General features: G+C 42.8%; 1 protein-coding gene across 6 annotated transcripts in view; it reads right to left on the bottom strand.

Moving 5' to 3' along the window:
• Nucleotides 1–425: 425 nt before the first annotated feature.
• The window catches only part of LOC145407549 (uncharacterized), a 305,436-nt gene continuing 282,342 nt past the window's right edge, over nt 426–23,519 (bottom strand). For all 6 annotated transcript variants that reach the window (XM_080278476.1, XM_080278475.1, XM_080278473.1 and 3 more), the window contains one exon: nt 426–1,245. Coding sequence is in view for 1 of the 6 variants with exons in the window: in XM_080278472.1 (XP_080134598.1) it covers nt 1,234–1,245 (12 nt within the window). In the remaining 5 variants the exon portion in view is untranslated. The remainder of the gene's footprint in view (nt 1,246–23,519) is intronic.

Here is a 23,519-nt window from a genome sequence, read left to right as displayed (position 1 = left end):
GTCTGCGTCCTTGTTTCCTTACCGTTCACTTTAATCTCATCTCCACCAGTGCTCAACAGCTCATATCCATTCGCTGCCTCCTCTAACTCAGCGTACTGCAGTGTATTAAAACTCCTGCAGACATACACACCCAAATTCCAGAGGCATTGTGAACCTCAAATAACATGCGTATCTGTTTTATATCGTTAAGTGTCAAGGTTTGAGGTTAAGTGGTTTACATTCAAGTGTTGTAGGCTAAAGTAATGTAGGCAGAGTGGTTTAATGTTAATGTTGTTTTAGTTGATGTATTAATGTTACCTTTGTGTAGTTAACGTGGTCCTGTAATAAACTAGTCTGTTTGTCTGTTCAGTAACCAGTTTATTGATAAGAATAATAACAAGGTCTTTAATTATCCATCACTAAGTGATAATTAAGCAAGCAAGGATTGTATTCGTCTCTTAGTGTAATTTAGGATTATGGCATTAACCTTAGCTTAAATCATAATAGCCTTATCCCACTAGACCACCAGGCATCATTTGGTTTTATGGTGACCACCCAAAATTGTTTCCTGGAGTAGGAAACAAATTAGCTTCTCATTTAGCGGTTGACGAGCATACTCCCCTAACACAAGTACAGTAGCAAAGAAATGGAGCATGCAATCTTCATTGCTTTGATATTTTTTGCTTTTAATCTGCATGTAAATTACAAAAACTTATCTAAAATTATATTGATAATTATGAAACCAATTTGCCTGCTACTTAAAATTCTATTGACAACAACAGAACCTATTTGCCAGCTTCCCCTAAATTACAGAATCATTGCAGTTACGTATATCGATATTTATCTATCTTCCAAAGCTTAATTATCATAACAGGAGCATAGAGGCCCAGTGACAGGCTTCATAAATGACACCATGGAATGAGTGACCAGTTGCTGTACCCTGAGTAGTAATAGGAGTAATAAAACCCAGACACCCTATTGACCACATCTATTTGGCCAGTTGGTGCCTCAACCTAGTAGACCTGCAGGTATACAAGGTTAAATAATACTTAGTCTCTCCTTGACGTTTCTTGTATACAAAAGCGAATATTATACATCACAAAGAACTGTATACTACTTAAACTCAAAATAGCATTAAGAGATTGCACCAAAACTAGAAGGAAATGCAGAAGTGAAGTTGGAATTGACTTCCGAACCGGGAGATGTACCAGGATGTTGTCAGCAGTGGCCTTCCTTCCCTCCAGAACCATTTCTTCATCCAATCAACTGAAAATAAACGTTTCAAGTCTAAGCATTCAGCAAAATGGAGAAACACATAAAGATATGGTCAGTCCTCATTTAAAATCTAAAGCTGCTTGAGGTGAATGATTTAAGTGAGGCATGGTTCTGATTTGTGACAAAAGGGGTAGGAGCAAACAACAGAACATACACATTGCCATTTTACAAGACACAAAACTACACAGAGCACAGAAAACACCGTTACATAACTTCACCACCATTCGACAAGACCGGGCTGACGGCGGTGGCGGTGGACTCATCACCCTGGTACACAAATCCATCAACTTTGCAGGTACCAGTGCACACACAAAGTCACTTCTCCCCCCACATGACACCACAACAGAAATACAATCAATTAAAAGACGCACTGGTAACAAATCACACATAACAATCGCTAACACAAACATTCCCCCCCCAATCGTCCCCCACAGTACCACACAATTACTCTCCACAGATACACCACATCACTAACATACCCAACATCATCCTGGGTGGTGATTTCAACGCCAAGTCGTCGGCCTGGCATGTCAACAACCTTGACACAGACAGAGGGCTGGTACTACAATCCCAGACAGATCATCTTTTCATACTAAACAGTCTAGACCAACATACCCATATCCCACACCAAGCCCTCTTCCTCCCATCATCCCCAGACATCACCTTCTGCTCCCCAAACCTCGCTCCCACTACATCATGGAGAGTGGTCAAAACCCTAGGTTCTGATCACCTCCCAATCATCACTACCAAAACCAGAATCACCCCAGCTGGCCACAAACACACATACACTAATTATAAGAGAGCCAACTGGGAGGCCTTTGTAACTGAAACAGAATAACATTTTGAAACACTAAACAGTACACCCATCACAAACATCAACACCGCTGTGCACACTTTCAATACAATCATACAAAACACAGACAAAAGACACATCCCTAGAGGCAACAGAAAGAGACACAACCCCAACTTCACACCAGGAATTCAAGGCCTCATCAAACAACGGGACACACTGCGACACTCCCCAACACCCCATACACAGGACACCATACAACAAATACAAAAACTCAACACTCAGATAAACAGTAAAATATCAGAATAGCAAACACTAAACTGGAAAAATTACCTCCAAACACTTGACCACAAAACAAACATCAGCAAACTCTACAAAACACTAAACAGCATCACACTTTCCAACAGCAACACCACACAATCACACGCTGCCATCACAACAAGAGACACCATACCCTCAAACAAACAACAAGCAAACACTCTCATCAATCACTTTTCACAAGTCAGCCATCTAACCCCCCATCCGGAAGACCGACGTATCATCAGACATAAGAGACAGTTCCCCACAGACCCAGACTACGCACCTTTCACTTACAACCAGACGAAGCACATCATTAACAATCACAAGCACTCATCTGCTTGTGGACCAGACAACATAAGCAACATTCACCTTAAACACCTAGGCCCACAAGGCATACAAGCACTCACCAACATATCAAACTACAGCTACTCACACAACATAATACCCAACATCTGGAAGCATGGCAATATCATCACTATCCCTAAACCCAACAAAGACTCCACGTTACCCTCCTTACATCGCCCCATCACACTCCTCTGAACCCCCTCTAAAGTCACTGAATGACTGATACTACAACTAGTCACACCTCACATTCCTCTAGCCCAGTCACAACATGGCTTTAGGCCATTACACTCCACAAACACCCTTCTTACAGACCTTACACAGAGAGTTTTCGATGGCATGAATTCAGCTAGGCCACCACACAGAACACTCCTAGTCACACTAGACATTAGCAAAGCTTTTGATGCCATCCCCCACCACAACCTCACAAACAAAATACTCAACACAAACATGCACAATAACACAAAAAGATGGCTGGCAAACTACTTAGCAGGCAGATGTGCACACGTAACATTTGCCGGTCAGTCTTCTAACATCAGAAACTTCACAAACGGCGTCCCTCAAGGATCTGTTTTGTCCCCTACACTTTTTAATCTATACATGCAAGACGTATCCACACCCCACAGATAAACATAGTTTCCTATGCAGATGATATAACACTTACATGTACACACCAAACCCAAACACAGTTGCACACATCATTCAACCTTACCTCAACACACTACACGAATGGTTCATCACAAACAGGCTCAAAATAGCCCCAGCCAAATCTACAGTGACTCTTCTCACAAACTGGACAGCAGAACACAGTCACATCCCACACCTCACCATAAACAACACTCCCCTACCACACACACACACACACACACACACACACAAAATCCTTGGTGTAACATACAATACATCAATGTCATTTAAACAACACATCACAAACATTAAGAATAAAATAACACCAAGACTCAATGCTTTGAGGTCACTTGCCCATACAACATTCGGACACAACAAAGAAACCACCACAACAGTATACAAACAATACATACGTTCAGTGATGAATTATGCAAGCCCTGCCTGGGCTTCTAACCTGACCAAAACACACAACAACACTCTACAGACCATACAGAACAAGGCCCTAAAAATAATCACAGGCTGCACAGCTACTACACCCACAGACCACCTACATCAAGAAACCAAAGTCCTCAAAGTCAAGGATCACCTAGACATGAGAGGCACCCAGTTTCTTGCTGCAGCCTCCACAAACCCACAACATCCACTACAGTACATGGCAGCACACCAACCCACACCAAGGAACATCAAAACAACACCCAGCACACGATACCATACACAAATACTGTCATCTCTCCCCCCTCAGACCAGCTTCCAGAAGCATATCCACACTCAGATCACTCACCGCTCCATTAAGTCACTTAAAGACAACACACAGCTGCATGCACGGCCTCCTGACATCCACCCTTCTGAATACAATCTTCCTTGTGAGGACAGGGTCCACCTGGCTAGGCTGAGATGTAGGCACCATCCAGCCCTCTTAAGCTACCAGATGAGGCTGGATGACTCCGTCACTGATGCCTGTCCAGGATGCAACACAGCACCCCATACTATTAAGCACATTATGGAAGACTGCATTGCACACAATCACCTTCCCCAACAACACAACATACACTCTTTGAGAGCTCTGTGGGAAAGCCCGGTCTCGGCCATGGCCTTCCTAAGGGACTCGGGGCTGTTCGGCCAGACTGCCTAGGGAACAACTACTACTACTACTACCATTAGCTCATCTGAATGTGAACCACGTGGAGTGCAAGCTGAAGTTGCCCCTCACCTACAACCCAGCATCACCCTCTTGAAGGTGAAAGACGTTTGTATAACCAGACATCTCTACTGCTCGGCTATATCAGTGTCACCACAAGAAGTCTCTCTCCAGAACCAGAGGGGGAGGGGGTTAAAAGCACAAACACATGCCTCTGATGCAACTATAAAACGGTTGACAAGTAACTTAACTTGTAAGTGTAACAACTTTACATAATGACTAACTCTAGCCCTCCTTATATCAGGCAGAATTACATTATATATTTGACTATCCACTAACTATGTTAAAGGTCAGGTACAACCTCATCATGTGCATTTCCATACATACTAAATACTTCAGCTATCAATCTATATTCTTAATTAAATCTATTGCTTCCTATATTTCCATATCTTGCTTTCATAATTACAATGTTATGTGTGTCATTACTAACACAAAATACAACTGAAGAAAAATCTTCACCTCACTCTCATCACACAGTTCTTCAACATAACAAAAGATCTCTGTGAGTGTTCAGTTTCCTGGAATCTATTGGTTCACATCCATATGTGCCCATTTTCTTCCTTGTATACATATTATTCATTAATTCTAATTACTGGGAAACTTTAATATTTTATTTCAGTTAGTGAGATTTTCTTCTTTAGCTGAGAGTGAGTCACTGAAACCAACGAGTTATTACAAGATCGTCACCATTAACTACAAAAATCATGACCAGGACAAATCTGTTATTTGACTGCAGCTAAATGTATGTATGTATATATAAATATATATGTAAATATATATCTCTATCTATCTATTGCCAGACGCCATAATCCCGTAAGGGGTGGCCATTTGACTTTGAGTTACTGGCTTTACGGGGAGGGGCACTAACCCTCCACCAACCCACTTGTTGACACGTAGGGAGCACGTATGGGTTAGTTATATGGTTGCTACCCAGCATTGTATATGGTTTCTAGGCTTACAGGAAACCATTTGGCTTGTCACTCAATGTAAAGCCACCTGTAAAGGAAAGAAGAGCAATAAGAACTGACAGGAAAGATGGGAGATATAGGAAGAGAGGAGGGCAGGCACAGAAAAAGAATGATAAAGGCCAAGGAAGAAGCAGGCAGCACTACATCAAGTGAGTGGATGATGGTCGCCACCACCTACCACCAAATATATATATATATATATATATATATATTTAGCAGAGTGAGTCATAGGAGCCCAAGCATCTATACTGTCAAATTAACTATAGAATCATGATCAAGACAACTTGTGTTCTATTGCAGCTAACATTAAACAATTATTTTATTCAATTTTATGCAACACAGAGTCAGTCATAAGAGGCTGAGACTGTTAAATGTTCTGCTTCCCCATCTCCTACTCTCTCTCTCTGCTATTAAGTCTACAGTAATTTACTTAAAAACTGTCTATTCAAGTTCATTTACTATAATCTTTTTACTTTAATCTGGTTTCAAACTGCCGCCCCTCCTTGAATCCTGAGTTGTAAGATCAATACTAGATTCCATCTATCATCCAATGCTATACTGCCCCATGAGAAGCATAGGAGCCCGGAGCTAGGCAAGTTGGTCCTGACATTTAAGATGAGAATGACCAGCCTCACTCATCCCTTAGTAGCATTCCATGAGCAATAAACTTCAGTGCTGGGTAGGTGCGCAAATGCTTGCGCAAAGCGCAATTGTGCACCCTTGCGCTCCGGTGATATCATTTGTGCATTGCGCACCACACGAGACCATGCGTAATTTTGTGCTTGCGCACATGAAAAGGCAGGTGCGCAAGCGCAAACTTAGTTGCGTCTGCACAACTGAATTTGCGCTTGCGCACCTGCCCTGTGGATTGCACACTGCGCAATCCATGGGACACGTGGTCTTCCAAGGGACACGTGGTCTTGGGAGCTTCCCGCATGGCTGGACAAGGGATGGGGAAGGCTGAGGCGGGTCGCAAGGGTGGGTTGGTGGGGGGGGCGGGAGGGAAGGGGGTAGTAGCATTTCTTAATATGCTTCAACAGAGATGTATTTTTAATATTTTTTAAATTATTATTATTAGTAAATAATAACAAATATACATTATTTATTAAGATTAGCATATGCAATTCCTTACAAAAATCATTAAAACATATTATTTAAATCAAATATCCACAGCCTAAATTATTAAGGCTGTGGATATTTGATTTAAATACTCTGTTTTCATGATTTTTTATTTTTTTGTAACAAATTACATATGCTATTGTATATACTGAATTATTAAATAAATTGTCTTGACAAGACAAGAGAGAGAGAGAGAGAGATAAAGAGCATTATTCTGAGAGAGAGAGAGAGAGAGAGAGAGAGAGAGAGAGAATGAATATGGGAATGGCAAAGAAGCGTCCCTCTGAGTGAGGAGATAAGGCATAAACTTCGTCCCTCTTCTCTCTCTTATTCTCCATTCCTTCCCTCCTCTCTCTCTTATTCTCCATTCCTTCCCTTCTCTCTCTCTTATTCTCTATTCCCCCCCTTCTCTCTCTCTTATTCTCCATTCCTTCCCTTCTCTCTCTCTTATTCTCCATTCCTTCCCTTCTCTCTCTCTTATTCTCTATTCCCTCCTTCCTCTGTCGGAGAGAGAGAGAGAGAGAGAGAGAGAGAGTTGATGATACAGTAATCATGTGATCTTTGCCAATGCCTTGGTAAATATAAGCTGTTTTTCCAGGACAATGACCTACTGTACCTCGGTCACCGTGGGTGGTGGCCAGGTTGCTAATTTAGTAATTTATTTAAATATACCAATACTGTACATATTTTACAGTAATTCCCACAAATCTATGCAAATGATTTGCGCTAACGCTTTCTGACATTGCACAAGCTAAATATTAGATTGCGCACTTGTGCAAATTACAAATAATAGAAAATAATAATAATAAATAAAAGTAAGTAAGTAGGTATGCTGTTTTATTTAAATATCTCAATATTTTTCAGTAAATCCCAAAAATATATGCAAATGGTTTGCGCCTGTGCTTTGCGACATTGCGCAGGCTAAATATTTGTCAGATTGCGCATTTGCGCTTGTGCAAGGTAGTGAACTGTGGATTGCGCTTTGTGCTTGCGCAAGGTCCTTTTTCGTTTGCGCTGCCCACCACTGATAAACTCCAACCACTCCTTGGATATAAACCTTCACCAGCTCAATCTGATTAGAGTGCCTTCATTACACACTAAACTACCAGGTCCCATAATTTGGTTATATAGTTACCACCCAGCATAGTAAATGGTTTCCTGGTGTAATAATAATAATAATAATAATCTGGCCGTTTGTTTCTCATAAGCGCCAGTTCTTTCTTTGGGAATTCACTAGTGCTCAACACCCATATATTATTTTTAAAGTTACAAAAATTTTGATATTTCTTGTATATAATACAGTACCCTTGCGTCCAACACGGTAATATTGTCATGCATGGGTCCCGTGTTGGACCAAAAACGTGTTGGACAAACAACAGAGCTTATGGGGAAAAATGAATTATGTCAGCAACCCTAGGAAAAGTCACCCTAAATACCTACCATATACCTATACATATATTGGTACTACTGTAATTATAATCAATGGTACTGTGCTATAAATGATAACTAACCTTTTAGGATAGTGTTGGTGGGCTTGCTGGGAATGGAAGGTGGTATCCAAGGCTGTAGGTAGTCCTACTGGGTCCCCGGAGGATGGCTGCTGGCATCACTAGCAGGTAATGGCTGTTGCTCCTCCTCAACCTCCCTCATAAATCCTTCGAAATCACACTCAGAATCACTATCTTCGTCCACAGCCTTGGAAAGTCCTGCTTCTGCCTGTCCTAGCACTCTGTAAGCCTTCACTGCTGCCAGGATCTTGTCTTGGTTTTTTATTATGGTCCTCACGTTGGCTTCATTCATGTCGTAGGCCTTGGCAATGTCCACTTTCCTCTCCCCTTTCTTCTTCCTCTCGATGCTTTCTTGCTTGGTTGCCTGAGGGAGGTGCCACCGCTTCTTGGGGTTCTCAGAAGGCTTCCTAGACATCGTGAGCAGGGTAAAATGCAGTAACACGGGCAGAAAATGCAGCAAGAAAAAAGCACCTTCCAGAGCGAATTATGCGACTGAGTGGCGCTGTGGCGGGAGAAATTTAAACAAAACATCACGTGAGAGCAGAAGTGTTTTTAATTGGGCGACATCACGATCACCTCACAATAGTGGGCGGGGGAGGCTACTTGATTGGAAGTTTTTATTGGCTATCAGCATCACGGGAACATCCAGTATGACTGTGTTGGACCAGGGGTGATCGTGCTAGAGGTGAACTCTGCAGATTTCGCCCACTTCTCAGAGCTCCGTCCGTGTTATGCTAATGCACCCGTGTTACAGTAATTAAACCGAATTAAATCTTACTAATTATTGCTCTCCGTGCTGGACACAAATCGTGCTGGACAAACGCGTGTTGGACGCGAGGGTACTGTACAAGCTACATCGTATATACATCTATCTATCTATCTATAGCCCGACGCCCTAATCCTGCAAAGGGTGGTCGCAGACAGAACGCCTCCAAGTCGCTCTGTCACCCACCATTTGACTACCCTCCTCCCAACTCACCCCCTCCCTCCCTCATATACCTCTCAACTCCATCCCTCCACCTCATCCTCGGTCTACCCCTCCCTCTCCCTCCCTCCCTCCACCTCACCTACATATGTCCTCTTAGTCAGTCTTTAATTCTCCATTCTCTTCACATGTCCAAACCACCTCAGTGTATTTCTCCTCATTTTCTCAACCACATCCACATCCACCCCACAATGTTCCTTCACTTCTTCATTCGTCAACCTGTCCCTCCACGTCACTCCACATGCTCCTCTCAAGTAACTCATTTCCACTGCTCTCACTCTTGACTTGTTCCCCTCTTGCAAGGTCCACGCCTCATTTCCATACGTCAGGGTAGGGATCACAATACTATCATGCAGTGACTTCTTAACTTCCATACACAGCTCCCTATTTCTCATCACTGCTTTCAGAGTACCAACAACCTTCCTTCCCTGCTGTACCCTTTCATGCACTTCATCCCCCAAAGTTCCATCCTTACTCATCACACTACCCAAGTACTTGAATGCACTCACATTCTCCATATCCTCACCATCCAACCTCACTGCACACTCTGTGACTTCATTCCTCTCAAACACCATAAATTTACTTTTGTTTACATTAACTTTCAGATTCCTCCTCCTACACACTGTCCCAAATTCATTCACCAAACCTTGCAACTCCCATTCATCTTCACTCAACAATACTGTATCATCAGCAAACACCAACACCGGAAGCTTCCAAATCTCACCCTCATTCATTAGAGCCACCCCCACATCCATTGCCCTACCTTGCACCTCTTTTACAACCCCATCCATGTATATATTAAACAGCCATGGAGACATCACACAACCCTGTTTCAGTCCCACATTGAGATAAAAGAACTCACTCAGCTCACCATCCACTCTCACAGTAGCCATAGCTCCCTCGTACATACTCGTCACAGCACTCAACAATTTCCCCTCCACTCCATATATTCTTAATACCTTCCGCATACCTTGCCTATCTATTCTGTCATAAGCTTTCTCCAAGTCCATGAAAGCAGCATACACTTTCCTTCCCTTCTCTAGACACTTCTCCACTAAACATCTTAGAATAAATATCTGATCTACACACCCTTTTCCCTTCCTAAATCCCCCTTGTTCTTCTCCAACTATCTCCTCTGTCATATGCCTAACCCTATCAATGAGTATTCTACCATATATTTTACCAGTCACACTAAGAAGGCAAATACCCCTATGCTTACCACATACTTCTCTCCCCTTTTCCTTCGTATAAAGGAACAATTATACCTGATTTCCAGTCCTCTGGAACCTTTCCCTCTTCCCAAGCCAATCTACACAACTTTCATATCCACTCCACAACAATCTCACCCCCATACCTAAGCATTTCACCACACACTCCATCAATTCCTGGGGCCTTTCTTCATCGCTTCCACTACTTCCGACCTACTGATCTCTTCCTCCCTCCTCTCATCTCTTCTTCTCCCAGCCATTCCCCAACCACTTATACTCACACTGCTGTCACTCTACATTCAACAAATCCTCAAAGTGCTCCTTCCATCTCCTCAATTTCTCTCTCTTCTCCACCAGCAATTTATTATTCCTATCTTTCACTCCCCTACTATAATCATCTGTCATAGTATCTCTCTCCAGGTCATAGCATTTTGAAAAATGAAAGGCTTTCAACAGTCTCTTAAAGGATTCAACAGTAGAGAGTTGTGTCACGGACAATGGCAATCTGTTATATAATCTAGGGGCTCTATACGCAAAAGAATGATCAAAGAAATATGACTGGTGAATGGCTCCTGGCTCATCAAGACGCAAAGAATCATTTTCACTGCGTAACATCACACCCCATGCCGATGGGAGTTTTAACAATTCAGCAAAGATACTTCGGTTCACCAAACTTAAGAACCTTGAATGTAATAAGACACAGTTTAAATTCAATTCTAGCCTTTACTGGTAACCAATGCAACTCAATCAGAAACGAGGTAGTTGAAGTTCTCGGGGGGAGACCAAAGATAAGCCGTGCTGCCCTGTTCAACAGAGACTGAACTTTTGTTAGTATATTATTTGGAAGACCAACCCACAGTGAATTACAATAATCAATACGAGACAAGACCACTGCATGGACCAATGTTAAGAGGCACAGTCTATTCAGGAATTTTCTCACAGAGTACAGATTTCTGATATGCAAGTTACACCCTCTTACAACCTGATTAATAAGTTCTTTGTAATTTAACTTAGAATTAAAATAAACACCCAGATTTCGAACAGAACTGACTGGATGAAGCTGTGACACACCAATGTTCAAAGCCAGGGCACTGTCAGTGTCATCACCCCTTCTGTTTCCTCTGATGATGATGATCTCAGTTTTACCATCATTCTGCTTAAGTTTCCTCTTAGCCATCCAAACCTTAATATCAAACATTAAAGATTCAAACTGTGTCTTAGTATCGTTGATATTTGACATCTTAACATAAAGCTGAGTGTCATCAGCATAAAAATGATAGGACACATCATGAACATCAAGTAGAGACGATAAACTACTTGTGTAGATAGTATATAGAATTGGACCCAAAACTGATCCTTGAGGGACTCCAAATAGAAGGGGAGCAGAATCAGAGCTAGCGTAATCAACAACCACTCTCTGAGATCTGTCCGACAGATACGACTTAAGGAACAAAAGGGTACTATCACGAACGCCATAAAAATACAGATCGTCCAACAATAGTTTATGATCTACTGTGTCAAAAGCTGCAGACAGATCCAACAGAACTAGGAGAAAGGACATCCCACTACAAGTGTTTGCCAGCAGGTCACTCTGAATCCTTGTTTGTGCAGTTTCAGTTGAATGGTATTTTCTGTATGCTGACTGAACAACAGGAACAACTGTGTTGTGTTCCAGTAGTGGTACGAGTTGATCGAGTATGGCCTGCTCAATAATCTTGGATAAAAAAGACAGGTTAGAGACAGGACGATAACTTGTCATGCTCTTGACATCAAGGCCAGGTTTCTTAATTAAGGGCCTACGCAAAGCTCATTTCTCAGACTGCACAAAATTACTTTCTAAGAAGCATCTATTTATTATGTTGCACATAAAGTCTGCAGCATGCTCATACACATCAGGTAGTTGTGACATGTTACATGGATCGACTGAGCAAAATGTTTTATTAAGTTCTCTGATATAACATTTGACTTTGTTTACATCCAGCAGATGAAATGTTGAAAGCAAATGATCCTCGGTGCACCATGGCTGGAAGTCAACTGAGTACGCTTCACTAGGAGAACTGCTGTCTAAATCACTTCTTATGCGAGATATCTTACTTGTAAATAATGAAGCAAAATCAGAAGCCAATTGGGTATCAGATACAGAAGTTGGTTGAACAATTACATTCCTCTGACCAACCAAATTGTTCACAACTGCAGACAGTTTTTTTTTTTCACCACCACATGAATCAACTTTATTTTGATAATACCTAGCCTTTTGGACTTTTAAAGTGTGAACGACTGCTCTTCTCGCAAAAACATAACGCAAACGAGTTACTTCAGTCCGCTGCAAGCGCCACTCACGTTCTGCCCTTCTATGTTGTCTACGCAAACAATTAATGGATCGACCATACCATAGAGAATCATCACGTACAGTGATTGTTTTTACTACCTCAGGACAATAATGGTCAAAAATTTACCTAAGCTCATTGTTGTAAATATCAACCAATTCATCAAAAGAAAGTCTGGAAGAATCAATGGAGTTTAAACGCTGATCAATTTCAAGACACATCAACTGGCAGTCAACATTCCTGTAATTTCTGAACCTGATGACCTTTTTATATGAAGGGGATTTCGGGACATCAAAACTAAGAGTGATCAGAGCATGATCAGAGATGAGGGGGTCAAATGAGTCAACTTCCACATCTGATACGCGCCTGCAACCAACAGGGGACAAGATCAAGTCAAGGACATGTCCTGAGACATGAGTTGGATTGCTCACATGATTGAAAAAATTGTTCTGGGTGATCAACTCAAGGAATTCTGAAGAAAATGGTTTTGACTCTGGACTGTCAACCCAATAACTGAAATCACCACAAACAAGAAGTCCTCCAGGTTTAAGAGAAAACCCTTCAAGAAACTGCCCAAACTCCTCCATAAAACCTCGATCTCTACCTGGATGACCTGGTCGATAGACAATTGCAATTCTAATGGTATTCTGATGGAAATTTATTAATACAGTAAACCCTCATTATACAATGCCTCATTGTATGATATTTCGCTTATACAATGTCAAAATTTTAGTACCCTATGCCCACCATACAATGGGAAATGATTTGCAACAACGATGGATCATCCGCGGCTCAGTGAACAGCGAATGTGCAAACGCAACAAAAACGTCCTCACACTGTCGGCATTAGACCACACACACTTGTCCACCAGTCCAGCCTCATTAGCTAGCCCTGCCCAGCCAGCCAGCCCTGCCCAGCCAGGCAGTTCTGACATTGATGAGTGAGGGCTGTGAGTCCCTGTGACTGTGAGGCCGAGCAGGGACAATTCGCTGTCAGGACGATTCCCCATCATTTATTTACGTATCAGTTTATTTAGCAAGTACACTAGTTTTTTAATTATGTAAGTTATAAAAGTGATGGTGGTTTATTGTTTATATAGTTAATGTAAAATATGGCATCAAATCATGGGCATTAAATGAAAAATAATAGTAATCCCTCTAATATCCGGACGCCCAATAACCGAACATCCCCACTAACCGAACCTTATCGTCCTGGGATCAAACATTCCCAAAATGGTCCGAAAATCCAAAAAAATTGGAAAAAAAATCGATTTTTTGCCGTCCGTAATTTGAACTTGCTGAGCGCGCCGCGTGAGAGCATTGTTTTGGTTCGTCATTCCTCTGACGTCCGATAGAGCGCCGCTGCATCCTCCCCACTTCCCGCCTGCTCTCACCGCGACAAGACCTACGCTCTTCGCCATGGCTGCCCACGTGCTCGCTTTTGTGGTGGTGCCGTACTTGCTGCAAGGCCTCCTGCTGCTCTCTGCCCTACTCTTAGTGTGTGTGATGATGGCCCCGCCTCCTGAGAAAAGGAAGAGAGTGGTGTTGACTCTGGAGAAGAAACGGGAGATATTGGAGAAGGTTGATGCGGGTTGGTCTTCCTCTCGCATTCTCCGCGAGTTCAACCTGGCCCGGTCGACTTTGTTTGATATCAAGCGTTCCCGAGACAAGCTCATGCAGTACACGGCTGACTTCTCGTCGAGAAGCAAACGCAACGTGGAGAGGAAGGTTATGTTTACCCCCAAGTATGCAGAGATCGACCGCTCCACGTTGATTTGGTATCGACAGCAACGTGCAGCTGGTGTGATGGTACGTGGAACGGAGCAGAAGGCTGCTGCTGAGAAGTTTGCAAGGCTTCACGACGCCCTAGACTTCAAGGCATCCGAGGGTTGGCTCTTCGCGTTCAAGTTGCGACATGGCCTTACTAACCGTAAAGCACATGGCGAAGCATTGGACGCTAACGAGGATGGAGTGGACGAGTTTCGGCACACGGTGAAAGGCTTGATCGACAGGGAGGGCCTCACTCTCGGTCAAGTCTATAACGCTGACGAAACTGGCCTATTCTATCGCTCGGTGCCAACGAACACTCTCGCCGATGAGACGGAGAAGCGTGTACCTGGCCGCAAGCTTTCTAAGGAACGGATATCTGCTTTGTGTTGTGCCAATGCTAACGGCATGCACCGGCTTAAGCCCGTTATTGTTGGCCGTGCAAAGCAGCCTCGGTGCCTTCGTGGGGTGATGGATGTCCTTCCTGTCGTATGGTACCATTCTTTGAAAGCATGGTTCACAGCTGTGATTTTCAAAGACTGGTTTCACCATCACTTCGTCAAGGAGGTCATACATTACCAGACGAAGACACTGGGAATTCCTCGCGACCAGGTAAAGGCTCTCCTTCTCCTCGACAATGCACCTGCCCACCCGTGTGACAAGGACTTGGTTGCTGAGAATGGCCGTATTAGGTGCATGTTTCTGCCACCTAATACGACTGCTCTCATTCAACCAATGGACCAAGGAGTGATCGTGGCAACAAAGCGCCTGTACCGTCGGAAGTTCCTGGACGAGGTGATGGTGGTTCTCGAGGACGAGGACGAGCGCAGGGAAGGACGTGACACTCGAGGCAAGCGGACTTTGGAAAACCTTCGCCGCTACAACATCAAGTCTGCGCTGTACAACTGGGCTAGTGCATGGAAGGAAGTCCCTGTGAAAACTCTTGAAAATGGTTGGTCTCGTCTGCTTCTCGGAACAGATGTGGAGTACGATTTCCTAGGGTTTGACGTGGATGACTTCCATGCACGGCTACGTACGCACGGCGACGATGTTGATGTGGACGATGTTCGTGAGTGGTTGGACGACGACGAGGGCGATCCTGGGTATCAGACGTTGTCTGATATCGAGATCGCGTCTTCGGTTGCTGGTGTCAGTCCCGAACTTGAAGATTCCGACGACGAAGGCGATGATGATGCAGACTCCGCCCAGCAGGACACTACTCCAGCCATCCCCAAGCTGAGCGCACTCCGGGAACATCTAGAGTTCGTCCTAGACTACCTGGAACACCCGGACTGCGACAGGGAGATGGGGCCCTTGGGACTCGTGGAGGAAGTGCGTGCTTTCCGGCAGCGCATCATCAATCGCCAGAATCGTCGGTCCTTGCGTCAGTCAACAATTGACAGTTTTTTCAGGCCCGTGACCCCCGCTGTGCCAAGCCCTGGTTCCACTCCGTTGCCTCCCCAAGACAGGCCCTCATGCTCCGAGCCACAGCCCAGCACATCAGCTACAGTGGAGTCACCGCTCGACGTGAGTTTGCGGCTGTCTTCAGAGTCTTCTGTAGTCGGTACGCCATCACCACTACCCACCGATGCACCCCCTGGACGCCTGCCAGTGATACTCTCGGGCTCTGACAGTGAATAAACAGCAAGAACTTCTCCACTAGACCACACGGGAATTTTGAGTGTTGTGCAGTGAAAAAAACGGTGTGTTGTGTTAAGGTTTTCAAGTTGGGAGAAAAGACTAAGTAGAAAAGAAATTTAACGTAACTAACCTTCTTTGTTTTGGCTTTGGAAACTTAAAAAAACTTGGGAAAAGTTAATGTGCAACACTTAAATTTAATGGAACATTATTTGGACTAAAGTGAACACTGTGAAAAGAACGGACTTCTGTGTGTTAGTGACTAAGTTCAGTGCAAGACTTCAGGAAGAGTGTAGTGCAAGTGCTTCAGGAAATCGTTCTTACTGTCAGAGTCCGAGAGGAGGCGGTTATTCATCGAGGTGGCCAGGGACTTGCTGTAAGTAGCCAAAATGTTTCATGTTGTACTATTTTCCATACTATATTTACCAGAATGTTTCATATTGTATTTTTTCCCATACTATACTTACCAGAAAGTGTCATACTGTACTTCTTTCCATACTAAACTTACCTCATGCATGTGCAGTAGGAATGGGTTTTTCAGAGTTCGGTTAGGTTCGGTTAGGTTAGGTTCGGTTAGAGTCCATAAGTACCAGAATGTTTATTAATGTATGAACATACTTCTAAACCCACATTTTATGTGTCTATTGCATTTATTTCAGTCATTTATGTGCCTTATTGGTGTGATTTGGGTGTTAAATAGGTGCTATGCATGTCCGGAGGGAGTTGTATAGGTGTTTCTCTGTGTTAGGGTCCGTAAGTACAAGTCCATAAGCTGGGGCCCAATATCCGGACAAAACCAATATCCGAACCTACCGATGGCTCTATTGATCCGGATATTGGAGTGATTACTGTATATTGAAACGTCAGCTGATTTATGATCGATCCCTCATTTTAGCATAAGGCTACATACAAGACATTGACATTTATATAAATGGGCCACCCTTTGCGGGATTAGGGCGTCGGGCTATAGATAGATAGATAGACTAATTACCTTAAGTGAACAATCGACATTGGAATTATATAAATAATCTTCATGTTACGTCTATATAAATGTTTCGGGATGTTTCGCCATCAAGTCAATTCGCCATCACAACAATAACAAGACAATTCGCCATCGGGACTTTTCGTCATCACGATGATTCCCCGTCGTTTATTTTCATATCAGTTTATTTAGGAAGTACAGTACACTAGTTTTTTAGTACTGTACTTGTACCTCTTCAAAGTCATTTTAAAATATACCCAGGATGTTGTTGTACCAATGGAAATGAATGAAAACAGCTGTGGGTGATGCTAGAACATAATTCAAAGTCAACTATAGCAAGGTAGAAACAAGTTAAATATTGTTAAAAGTGCAACTTACAAATGATATCCAAAGCCAATGCTATTGAATGAAAATAGACTTTGATAGATCCCCCTGAGAATTAGTTATTAAAGTATCAGTTAATCAGTAATAAGTATGTTTATAGAATGACGGGGAATTGTCCTGACGGGGAATGTCCATATTATGACAACGAATTGTCGACTTCATGGCGAATTGTCTAGGAACCACATAAACAACCGTTGCTTGCTTCAGTAAAGGTAGGATCTACTGTATACTGTAGTTTTCATGCTTTTTTCTCTTTATTCACAATTAATGTGTTACTTTAAATGTTTAAACATAAGGATATTTCATGCATGTGAGTGCTAAGGTGTGTGTATGTGAGAGTTTAGGCACGTCTGGGAACGTATCCCCATTGACTCCATGTTATAATGGGATTGCTATACGATGGATTGCTTTACGATGGGGTTTTCAGGAACGGAACCCCATCATATAATGAGGGTTTACTGTACTTCTATAAATTCAAATGAAGATAGGGTCATGTCTGAGTCAATGAGAGAAACGTTTGCAAGTGCTGCCGAGTAGATGAGTGCTACGCCTCCTCCTGGATAGTCAGCAGCAGGCCTGGGAATACTAATAATAGAACGTGTCTTAGGCAAAGCATTACGAATAATATCGATATCAGACTCAACCAACCAGGTTTCAGTCAAGCTCATGCTGATTTAGAGTTTCATTAATATAGTCTATCTTATTATGGATAGAACGAATATTTAAAAGACCCATCCTTAACTGGTTCAAGAGGGACGTAGTCAGTTTTTTGAATGGTCAAAATTGGTGTTTTCAATCAATCTATTCCTATGAGAAATCATAACTGGACAGTCTCTACTTGATGCAAAATGGGCAACCGACTGTGAATTTGAAATAGCATCTTGATGTCTTAAAGAAGAGCAGTTGATGCATTTGGGAGAATTTCTGTTACTACAATCCTTAGATTTGTGGGTTCCAGCACAAAAGACGCATTTAGGTTCGTCATTTTTCCTGGAACATCTCTCAAATGTATGACCTAAGCCTTGACAGTGATGACACCGTGTAACCCAGAATCTATCGAAAGCACAGGATCTTGTAAGATCCACATAGATGTAATTGCCTTGTTCTACAATGGAGGATCTCATCTCTGGCGACATCTTCAAGACAGCAGTTTTGGTGTCATTCCTTGTTCTTGTGAAGAGAAGGTTGAGGGTACAACCTCGATCAATGAGCATCTTATTATTTTTTTTTTTTTTCCTCAGAATGTTTGGGATGCTGTCAGTCACCCAAGGAAGAGGAAAGGCCTGTCATGGTCATTTTAGGCTACATTTTCTTTGGCTCTGATATGCCAAAAATGCCCTCAAAGCCAAAATGATCACTCAGCACCCCAGTTGCCTCACCTTTGGCCTCAGCTAACGGAAACTTCATTATCAACCCACCAGCCTTGGTCTTAAGACAGCTATCAACTGAAACTGAGTTAAGTAAACCTCTGATGTTTTCTGGTCCCATCTGATTTGTCAGGGCATCAGCACCACTCTTTGGTTCCACAATCAGTACATGCTGACTATGAATGGCTTTTTTCTGGCCATGAGTACTGATCTCAATCACGCCCCCAGGCAGAGCCTTCCCTTTCCCCACGGGAGACCCGTGAACAGCATCCGCAAATGACTTGGTCTGATCTTGAATGACTGCCATGGGTGATGAAACCTTGGTCTCTAGTGCCTCCAGTCTATTTGAAACATCTTTAATTGCCTGAAAGATTGGCTCAATAACTTCATCTTCAAACTCCTTCTTGGTACTACTTCCTCCACCAGCCAAGACCTCATCTGCAGGTGCAACACATTGGCTGCATAGCCAGCAAAAGCTCAGCTGGTGGCTCTTCTTCATAAATGGATAGTCACCTGCATCCAAATTTTCACAAGCTATATGAACCCACTCACCGCAGTAGGCGCACTTCAGTGCTTGTGCACTTTTTGCTACAGACCTACTGCAGCGAGGGCACTGATGTCTGCTCGTGGTAAAGGAGAACAAAAAACAAAACAAAATGACAACAACAGCAAAAAGTATATACAATACTACCCAGGATAGACCCAGGTAGCGCTGCCCCCGTTTGTGTCACCCTAATTTAGGAGAAAAAAAAGAGAACCAAAAAAAAACACAAAGAACAGAAATGGAAAAAAAACAGGGTGTCTGTGAGGTCACCACGAGCAGGTGGGGTACGACTTGACTACCCATCTAGGAAAGGTAACCCAAACCGAGGTGCCGCAAAAGTGCTGAGATGGTACTGGCCTAATTTGGGCTTTATAGAAGCAGCAAATACATCACTTAGGCAAGACCTCATTGGTTACAATACTGCCACTGGCTTGTCACTCAGTGTAGTCACCCATAAGCAGAAGGAAGAGGAAAGAGTGAAAGAAAGAAAGACAGAAGTGGGAGTGTAGTCACCCATAGGCAGAAGGAAGAGAAAAGAATGAAAGAAAGACAGAACAGGAAGGAAGGAAAAGAGGAAAGGGCAGACATCCAAAGCAGCACTACATGAGCGAATGGATGGTGAGTACCCCCACTTTTCTTTTTTTTAGTAACAGAAAAGAGGGAGGAAAAACAAATGAATAAAAAAATAATAATAATCCATACACAAAGGTGTCTTCCATTCATAAAATATCTGTAACACTTAGACTTGAACAGCTGTAGGTTGAAGTTTCGAGGGAAACAACTCTGGGGAAGTAAGTTCCAGAGAGATCCAGCTCAGGGAATGAAGAAATCTGATAAGCAGAGGTTATGCAATATGGCTGAGTGATGTTCCAGTCATAAGCGCTACCAGACACATGTGTAACACGAGGGAAGACATGGAGAGGTGGCACAATGGATGCAACTTTGTTTAAACATTTGTCATAAAGATATCTATAAAATAATGCAAGGGAGGCAACATTCCTTCTTACTTGTGGGGATAGTAGTTTATTTATAATAGCAGGGAAACAGCTTTGTTCTGAATTTTGTCTAGTTGTTTTAATGCAACTTCTCCACATCCACTCCACAAGGGAGAGCAATATTCAAGCAGAGAGCACACATAACTCTCATAAATTATAGCTAACTGCTCGTCAGTGAAGAACTTATGGACTCTGTACAATAATCCAAGTTTCTTTGAGGCGGTTTTAGCAAGCAATCTGACATGAGAGGTCCTGCTGAGGGCACTGTTAAGTGAGACGCCGAGAATTTCAATACTTTTGGAGATGGGAATATTAGTAGCACTGAAGGTAATATATGAATCTGGCAATGTCTGTTTATTACTGAACTGTATATATTTGGTTTTACCTAGGGGTAGGGGGGGTTTTCAAGAATACTCCCCCAGAATCTCTGCTTGTTGTATGAGGCGACTAAAAGGGTTGGCGAGGGTTGATGGCCCTCCCTGGAAAACAGCTAACTAAAAAGACGAACAAGAAGCCTCGGACAAGGACTGACCACAAGATGACAACCAAGGAGTGGACAAAGGACTTGGTACAGATCGCAACGTGGAATGTAAGGGGTGTGAATGATGAGGTGAAAGAGAGAGAGATTGTCCAGGTGCTTGAGGGTGCGAAAGTTGATGTATGTGGAGTAACTGAAACTAAATGGAGAGGATACAATGTGAGAAAATGGGAGTATGGATGGGGTATATGTGCAGGAGTAGGTGAGAATGAGAGGGCAAAGGAAGGAGTATGTATTATTGTGAGTAAAAGATGGAAGAAGAACATATGAGAGTGTGGATCAGTTGACCCGAGGATTGTGTGGGTAAGATTGAAGTTGGAATACATATGTGGGCGACTGTGTGCGTGTATGCTCCAAAGCAAGATCGTGCAAGCAGAGTGAGAGAAGAGTGCGGGACAAATGTGGAAGTGTGCATGGAAAAGTTTGGAAGGAACGAGACAGTGTTTTTGATTGGTGATATAAATGGTAAAGTAGGGAATGTGAAGGTGGATGGAATAGTTGGTGAGTGGAGTGTGCCTGCTGAGATAGATGAGAATGGCAGTGTGTTAGTGGACATTTGTGCCGGGAGGGGGTTGGTGATAGCCAATATCCTCTTCCGGCACAAAATGATCCACAGGTATACATAGCGAGTGATGAGAAGGGTGGGTGGTGAACTGAATGAAAGGAAGGCAATGATTGATTATGTGTGTGGGGATGAAAGGTTGCGAAGATGTGTGATGCAAGAGCCTATAGAGGTTGGGGGAGTGGACTTTCTGATCACTACTTGGTGGTGGCCAGAATCAAGACCCAAGTAAGATGGAGAAACCGAAGAAGGGAAGGACAGGAGGAAGGAGTTGTTACAAGGAGTGTGGAAAGGTTACAAGAGGATAAGAAAAAGGCAGAATATAAGGGAGAAGTGGAGGAACGATTGGGTAAATATGAATTGGAGCAGATGGGGAACATGGAAGGTGTGTGCAAGATATTCACAGAAGAAATATATGCAGCATGTGATGTGGTGTGTGGCGTGACAAGAAGACGGAAAGGGGTGCAAGGAATAGCATGGTGGAATGAAGTGGTGAGACAGGCTGTGGCAAAAAAGAAGAAAGCATACAATGAATGGATGAGAAATAGGGGCGTCGAAGAAGTTGAGAGGCAGAAGAGAGAGTTCTATGTAGAAAGCAAGAGAGAGGTGAAAAGATTAGTAAGACAGAGTAAGAAGAGAGTGGATGAGGAATTTGGAAGGAATTTGAGTGTAAAGTGGAGGGACTGTAAGAAAATGTTCTGGAAAGAGGTGAAGAAAGCAAGACAGGGTGGCAGTGAAGTTAGTAGAGGAATGAAAGATAAAAACGATAGATTACTAGTGGAGAGAGAAGAAAAAGTGAGCAGATGGAGAGAACACTTTAAGGAATTGTTGAACGTAGAGAATGGAAGTAATGTGAGTATAAGTGGCTGGAAGAAGGAGGGAGGTGAGAAGACAGGAAGAAATCTACAGGACAGAACTTGTGGAAGCAATGAAGAAAGTTAAATTGGGGAAAGCCTCAAGAATTGATGGAGTGTGTGGTGAAATGCTGAAGCATGGGGGAGAGATTGTAGTAGAATGGATGTGGAAGATGTGCAGATTGCCTGGGAGGATTGGAAGTCAAGTATAATTATTCCCTTGTACAAAGGAAAAAGTGAAAAAGAAGTGTGTGGTAATCATAGGGGCATTTGTCTTCTTAGTGTAATAGGAAAAGTGTATGGTAGGATACTTACTGAGAGAATTAAGGAGATAACAGAGGAATTAGTTGGAGAACAAAGGGGAGGCTTTAGGAAGGGAAGAGGTTGTGTAGATCAGATATTCATTCTTAGATCTTTAGTGGAAAAGTTTCTAGAGATGGGAAAGAAGATGTATGCGGCCTTCATGGATTTGGAGAAAGCATATGACAAAATGGATAGACAAAGATTGTGGAAAGTATTATGAATATATGGAGTAGATGGGAAGTTGCTGAATGCTGTGAAGAATACAGTATGTATGATGGTGTTAAGGCTGCAGTGCATGTGGATGGTGAACTGAGTGAATTTTTCTCTTTGAAAGTTGGGTTGAAACAGGGATGTGTCATGTCTCCATGGTTGTTCAATCTGTACATGGATAGGGTTAAAAAAGTGATACAAGGTAGGGCAGTGGATGTTGGACTGGCCCTAGTGAGAAAGTGTAGTGTTTGGAAACTCCCTGTACTGTTGTTTGCAGATGATACTGTGTTGTTAAGTGAAGACAGAGGGGAGCTGCAAGGCTTGGTGGATGAGTTTGGGAAAGTGTGTAAGAAATGGAATCTAAAGGTGAATGTAGGGAAAAGTAAAGTGATGGTCTTTGAGAGAGGTGAAGTCAGTGAATGTACAGTGAGTTTGAATGGTGAGGAATTGGAAAATGTAAGTATGTTTAAGTACTTAGGGAGTGTGATGAGTAAGGATGGAAGTTTGGAGGGTGAATTGCTTGAAAGGGTACAACAAGGACGAAAGGTTGCTGTGTCATAAAAGACTTTGTATTTCCTTTCTGGTTGAGTTATATATATATATTAGACTTGTGGACGAGCGGTCATGTAGTCATGTAGTGACAGGAGAGGTAAAGAATAGTATGGGACTATTTTTATTTGTCTTGGAAATATTAACAAGTCTCTCACACAGAGCGGAGTATAGAGTCCAGTCCTGCTAGCTATCTCTCTG

The sequence above is a fragment of the Coenobita brevimanus genome, chromosome 73, assembly GCF_032717465.1.
Source record: "Coenobita brevimanus isolate Jiangsu-jjx chromosome 73, ASM3271746v2, whole genome shotgun sequence".
Classification (NCBI taxonomy): Eukaryota; Metazoa; Arthropoda; class Malacostraca; order Decapoda; family Coenobitidae; genus Coenobita; species Coenobita brevimanus.
Note: the sequence above shows the minus strand (reverse complement) of the source record. Positions and strands in the feature narration are given on the sequence as shown.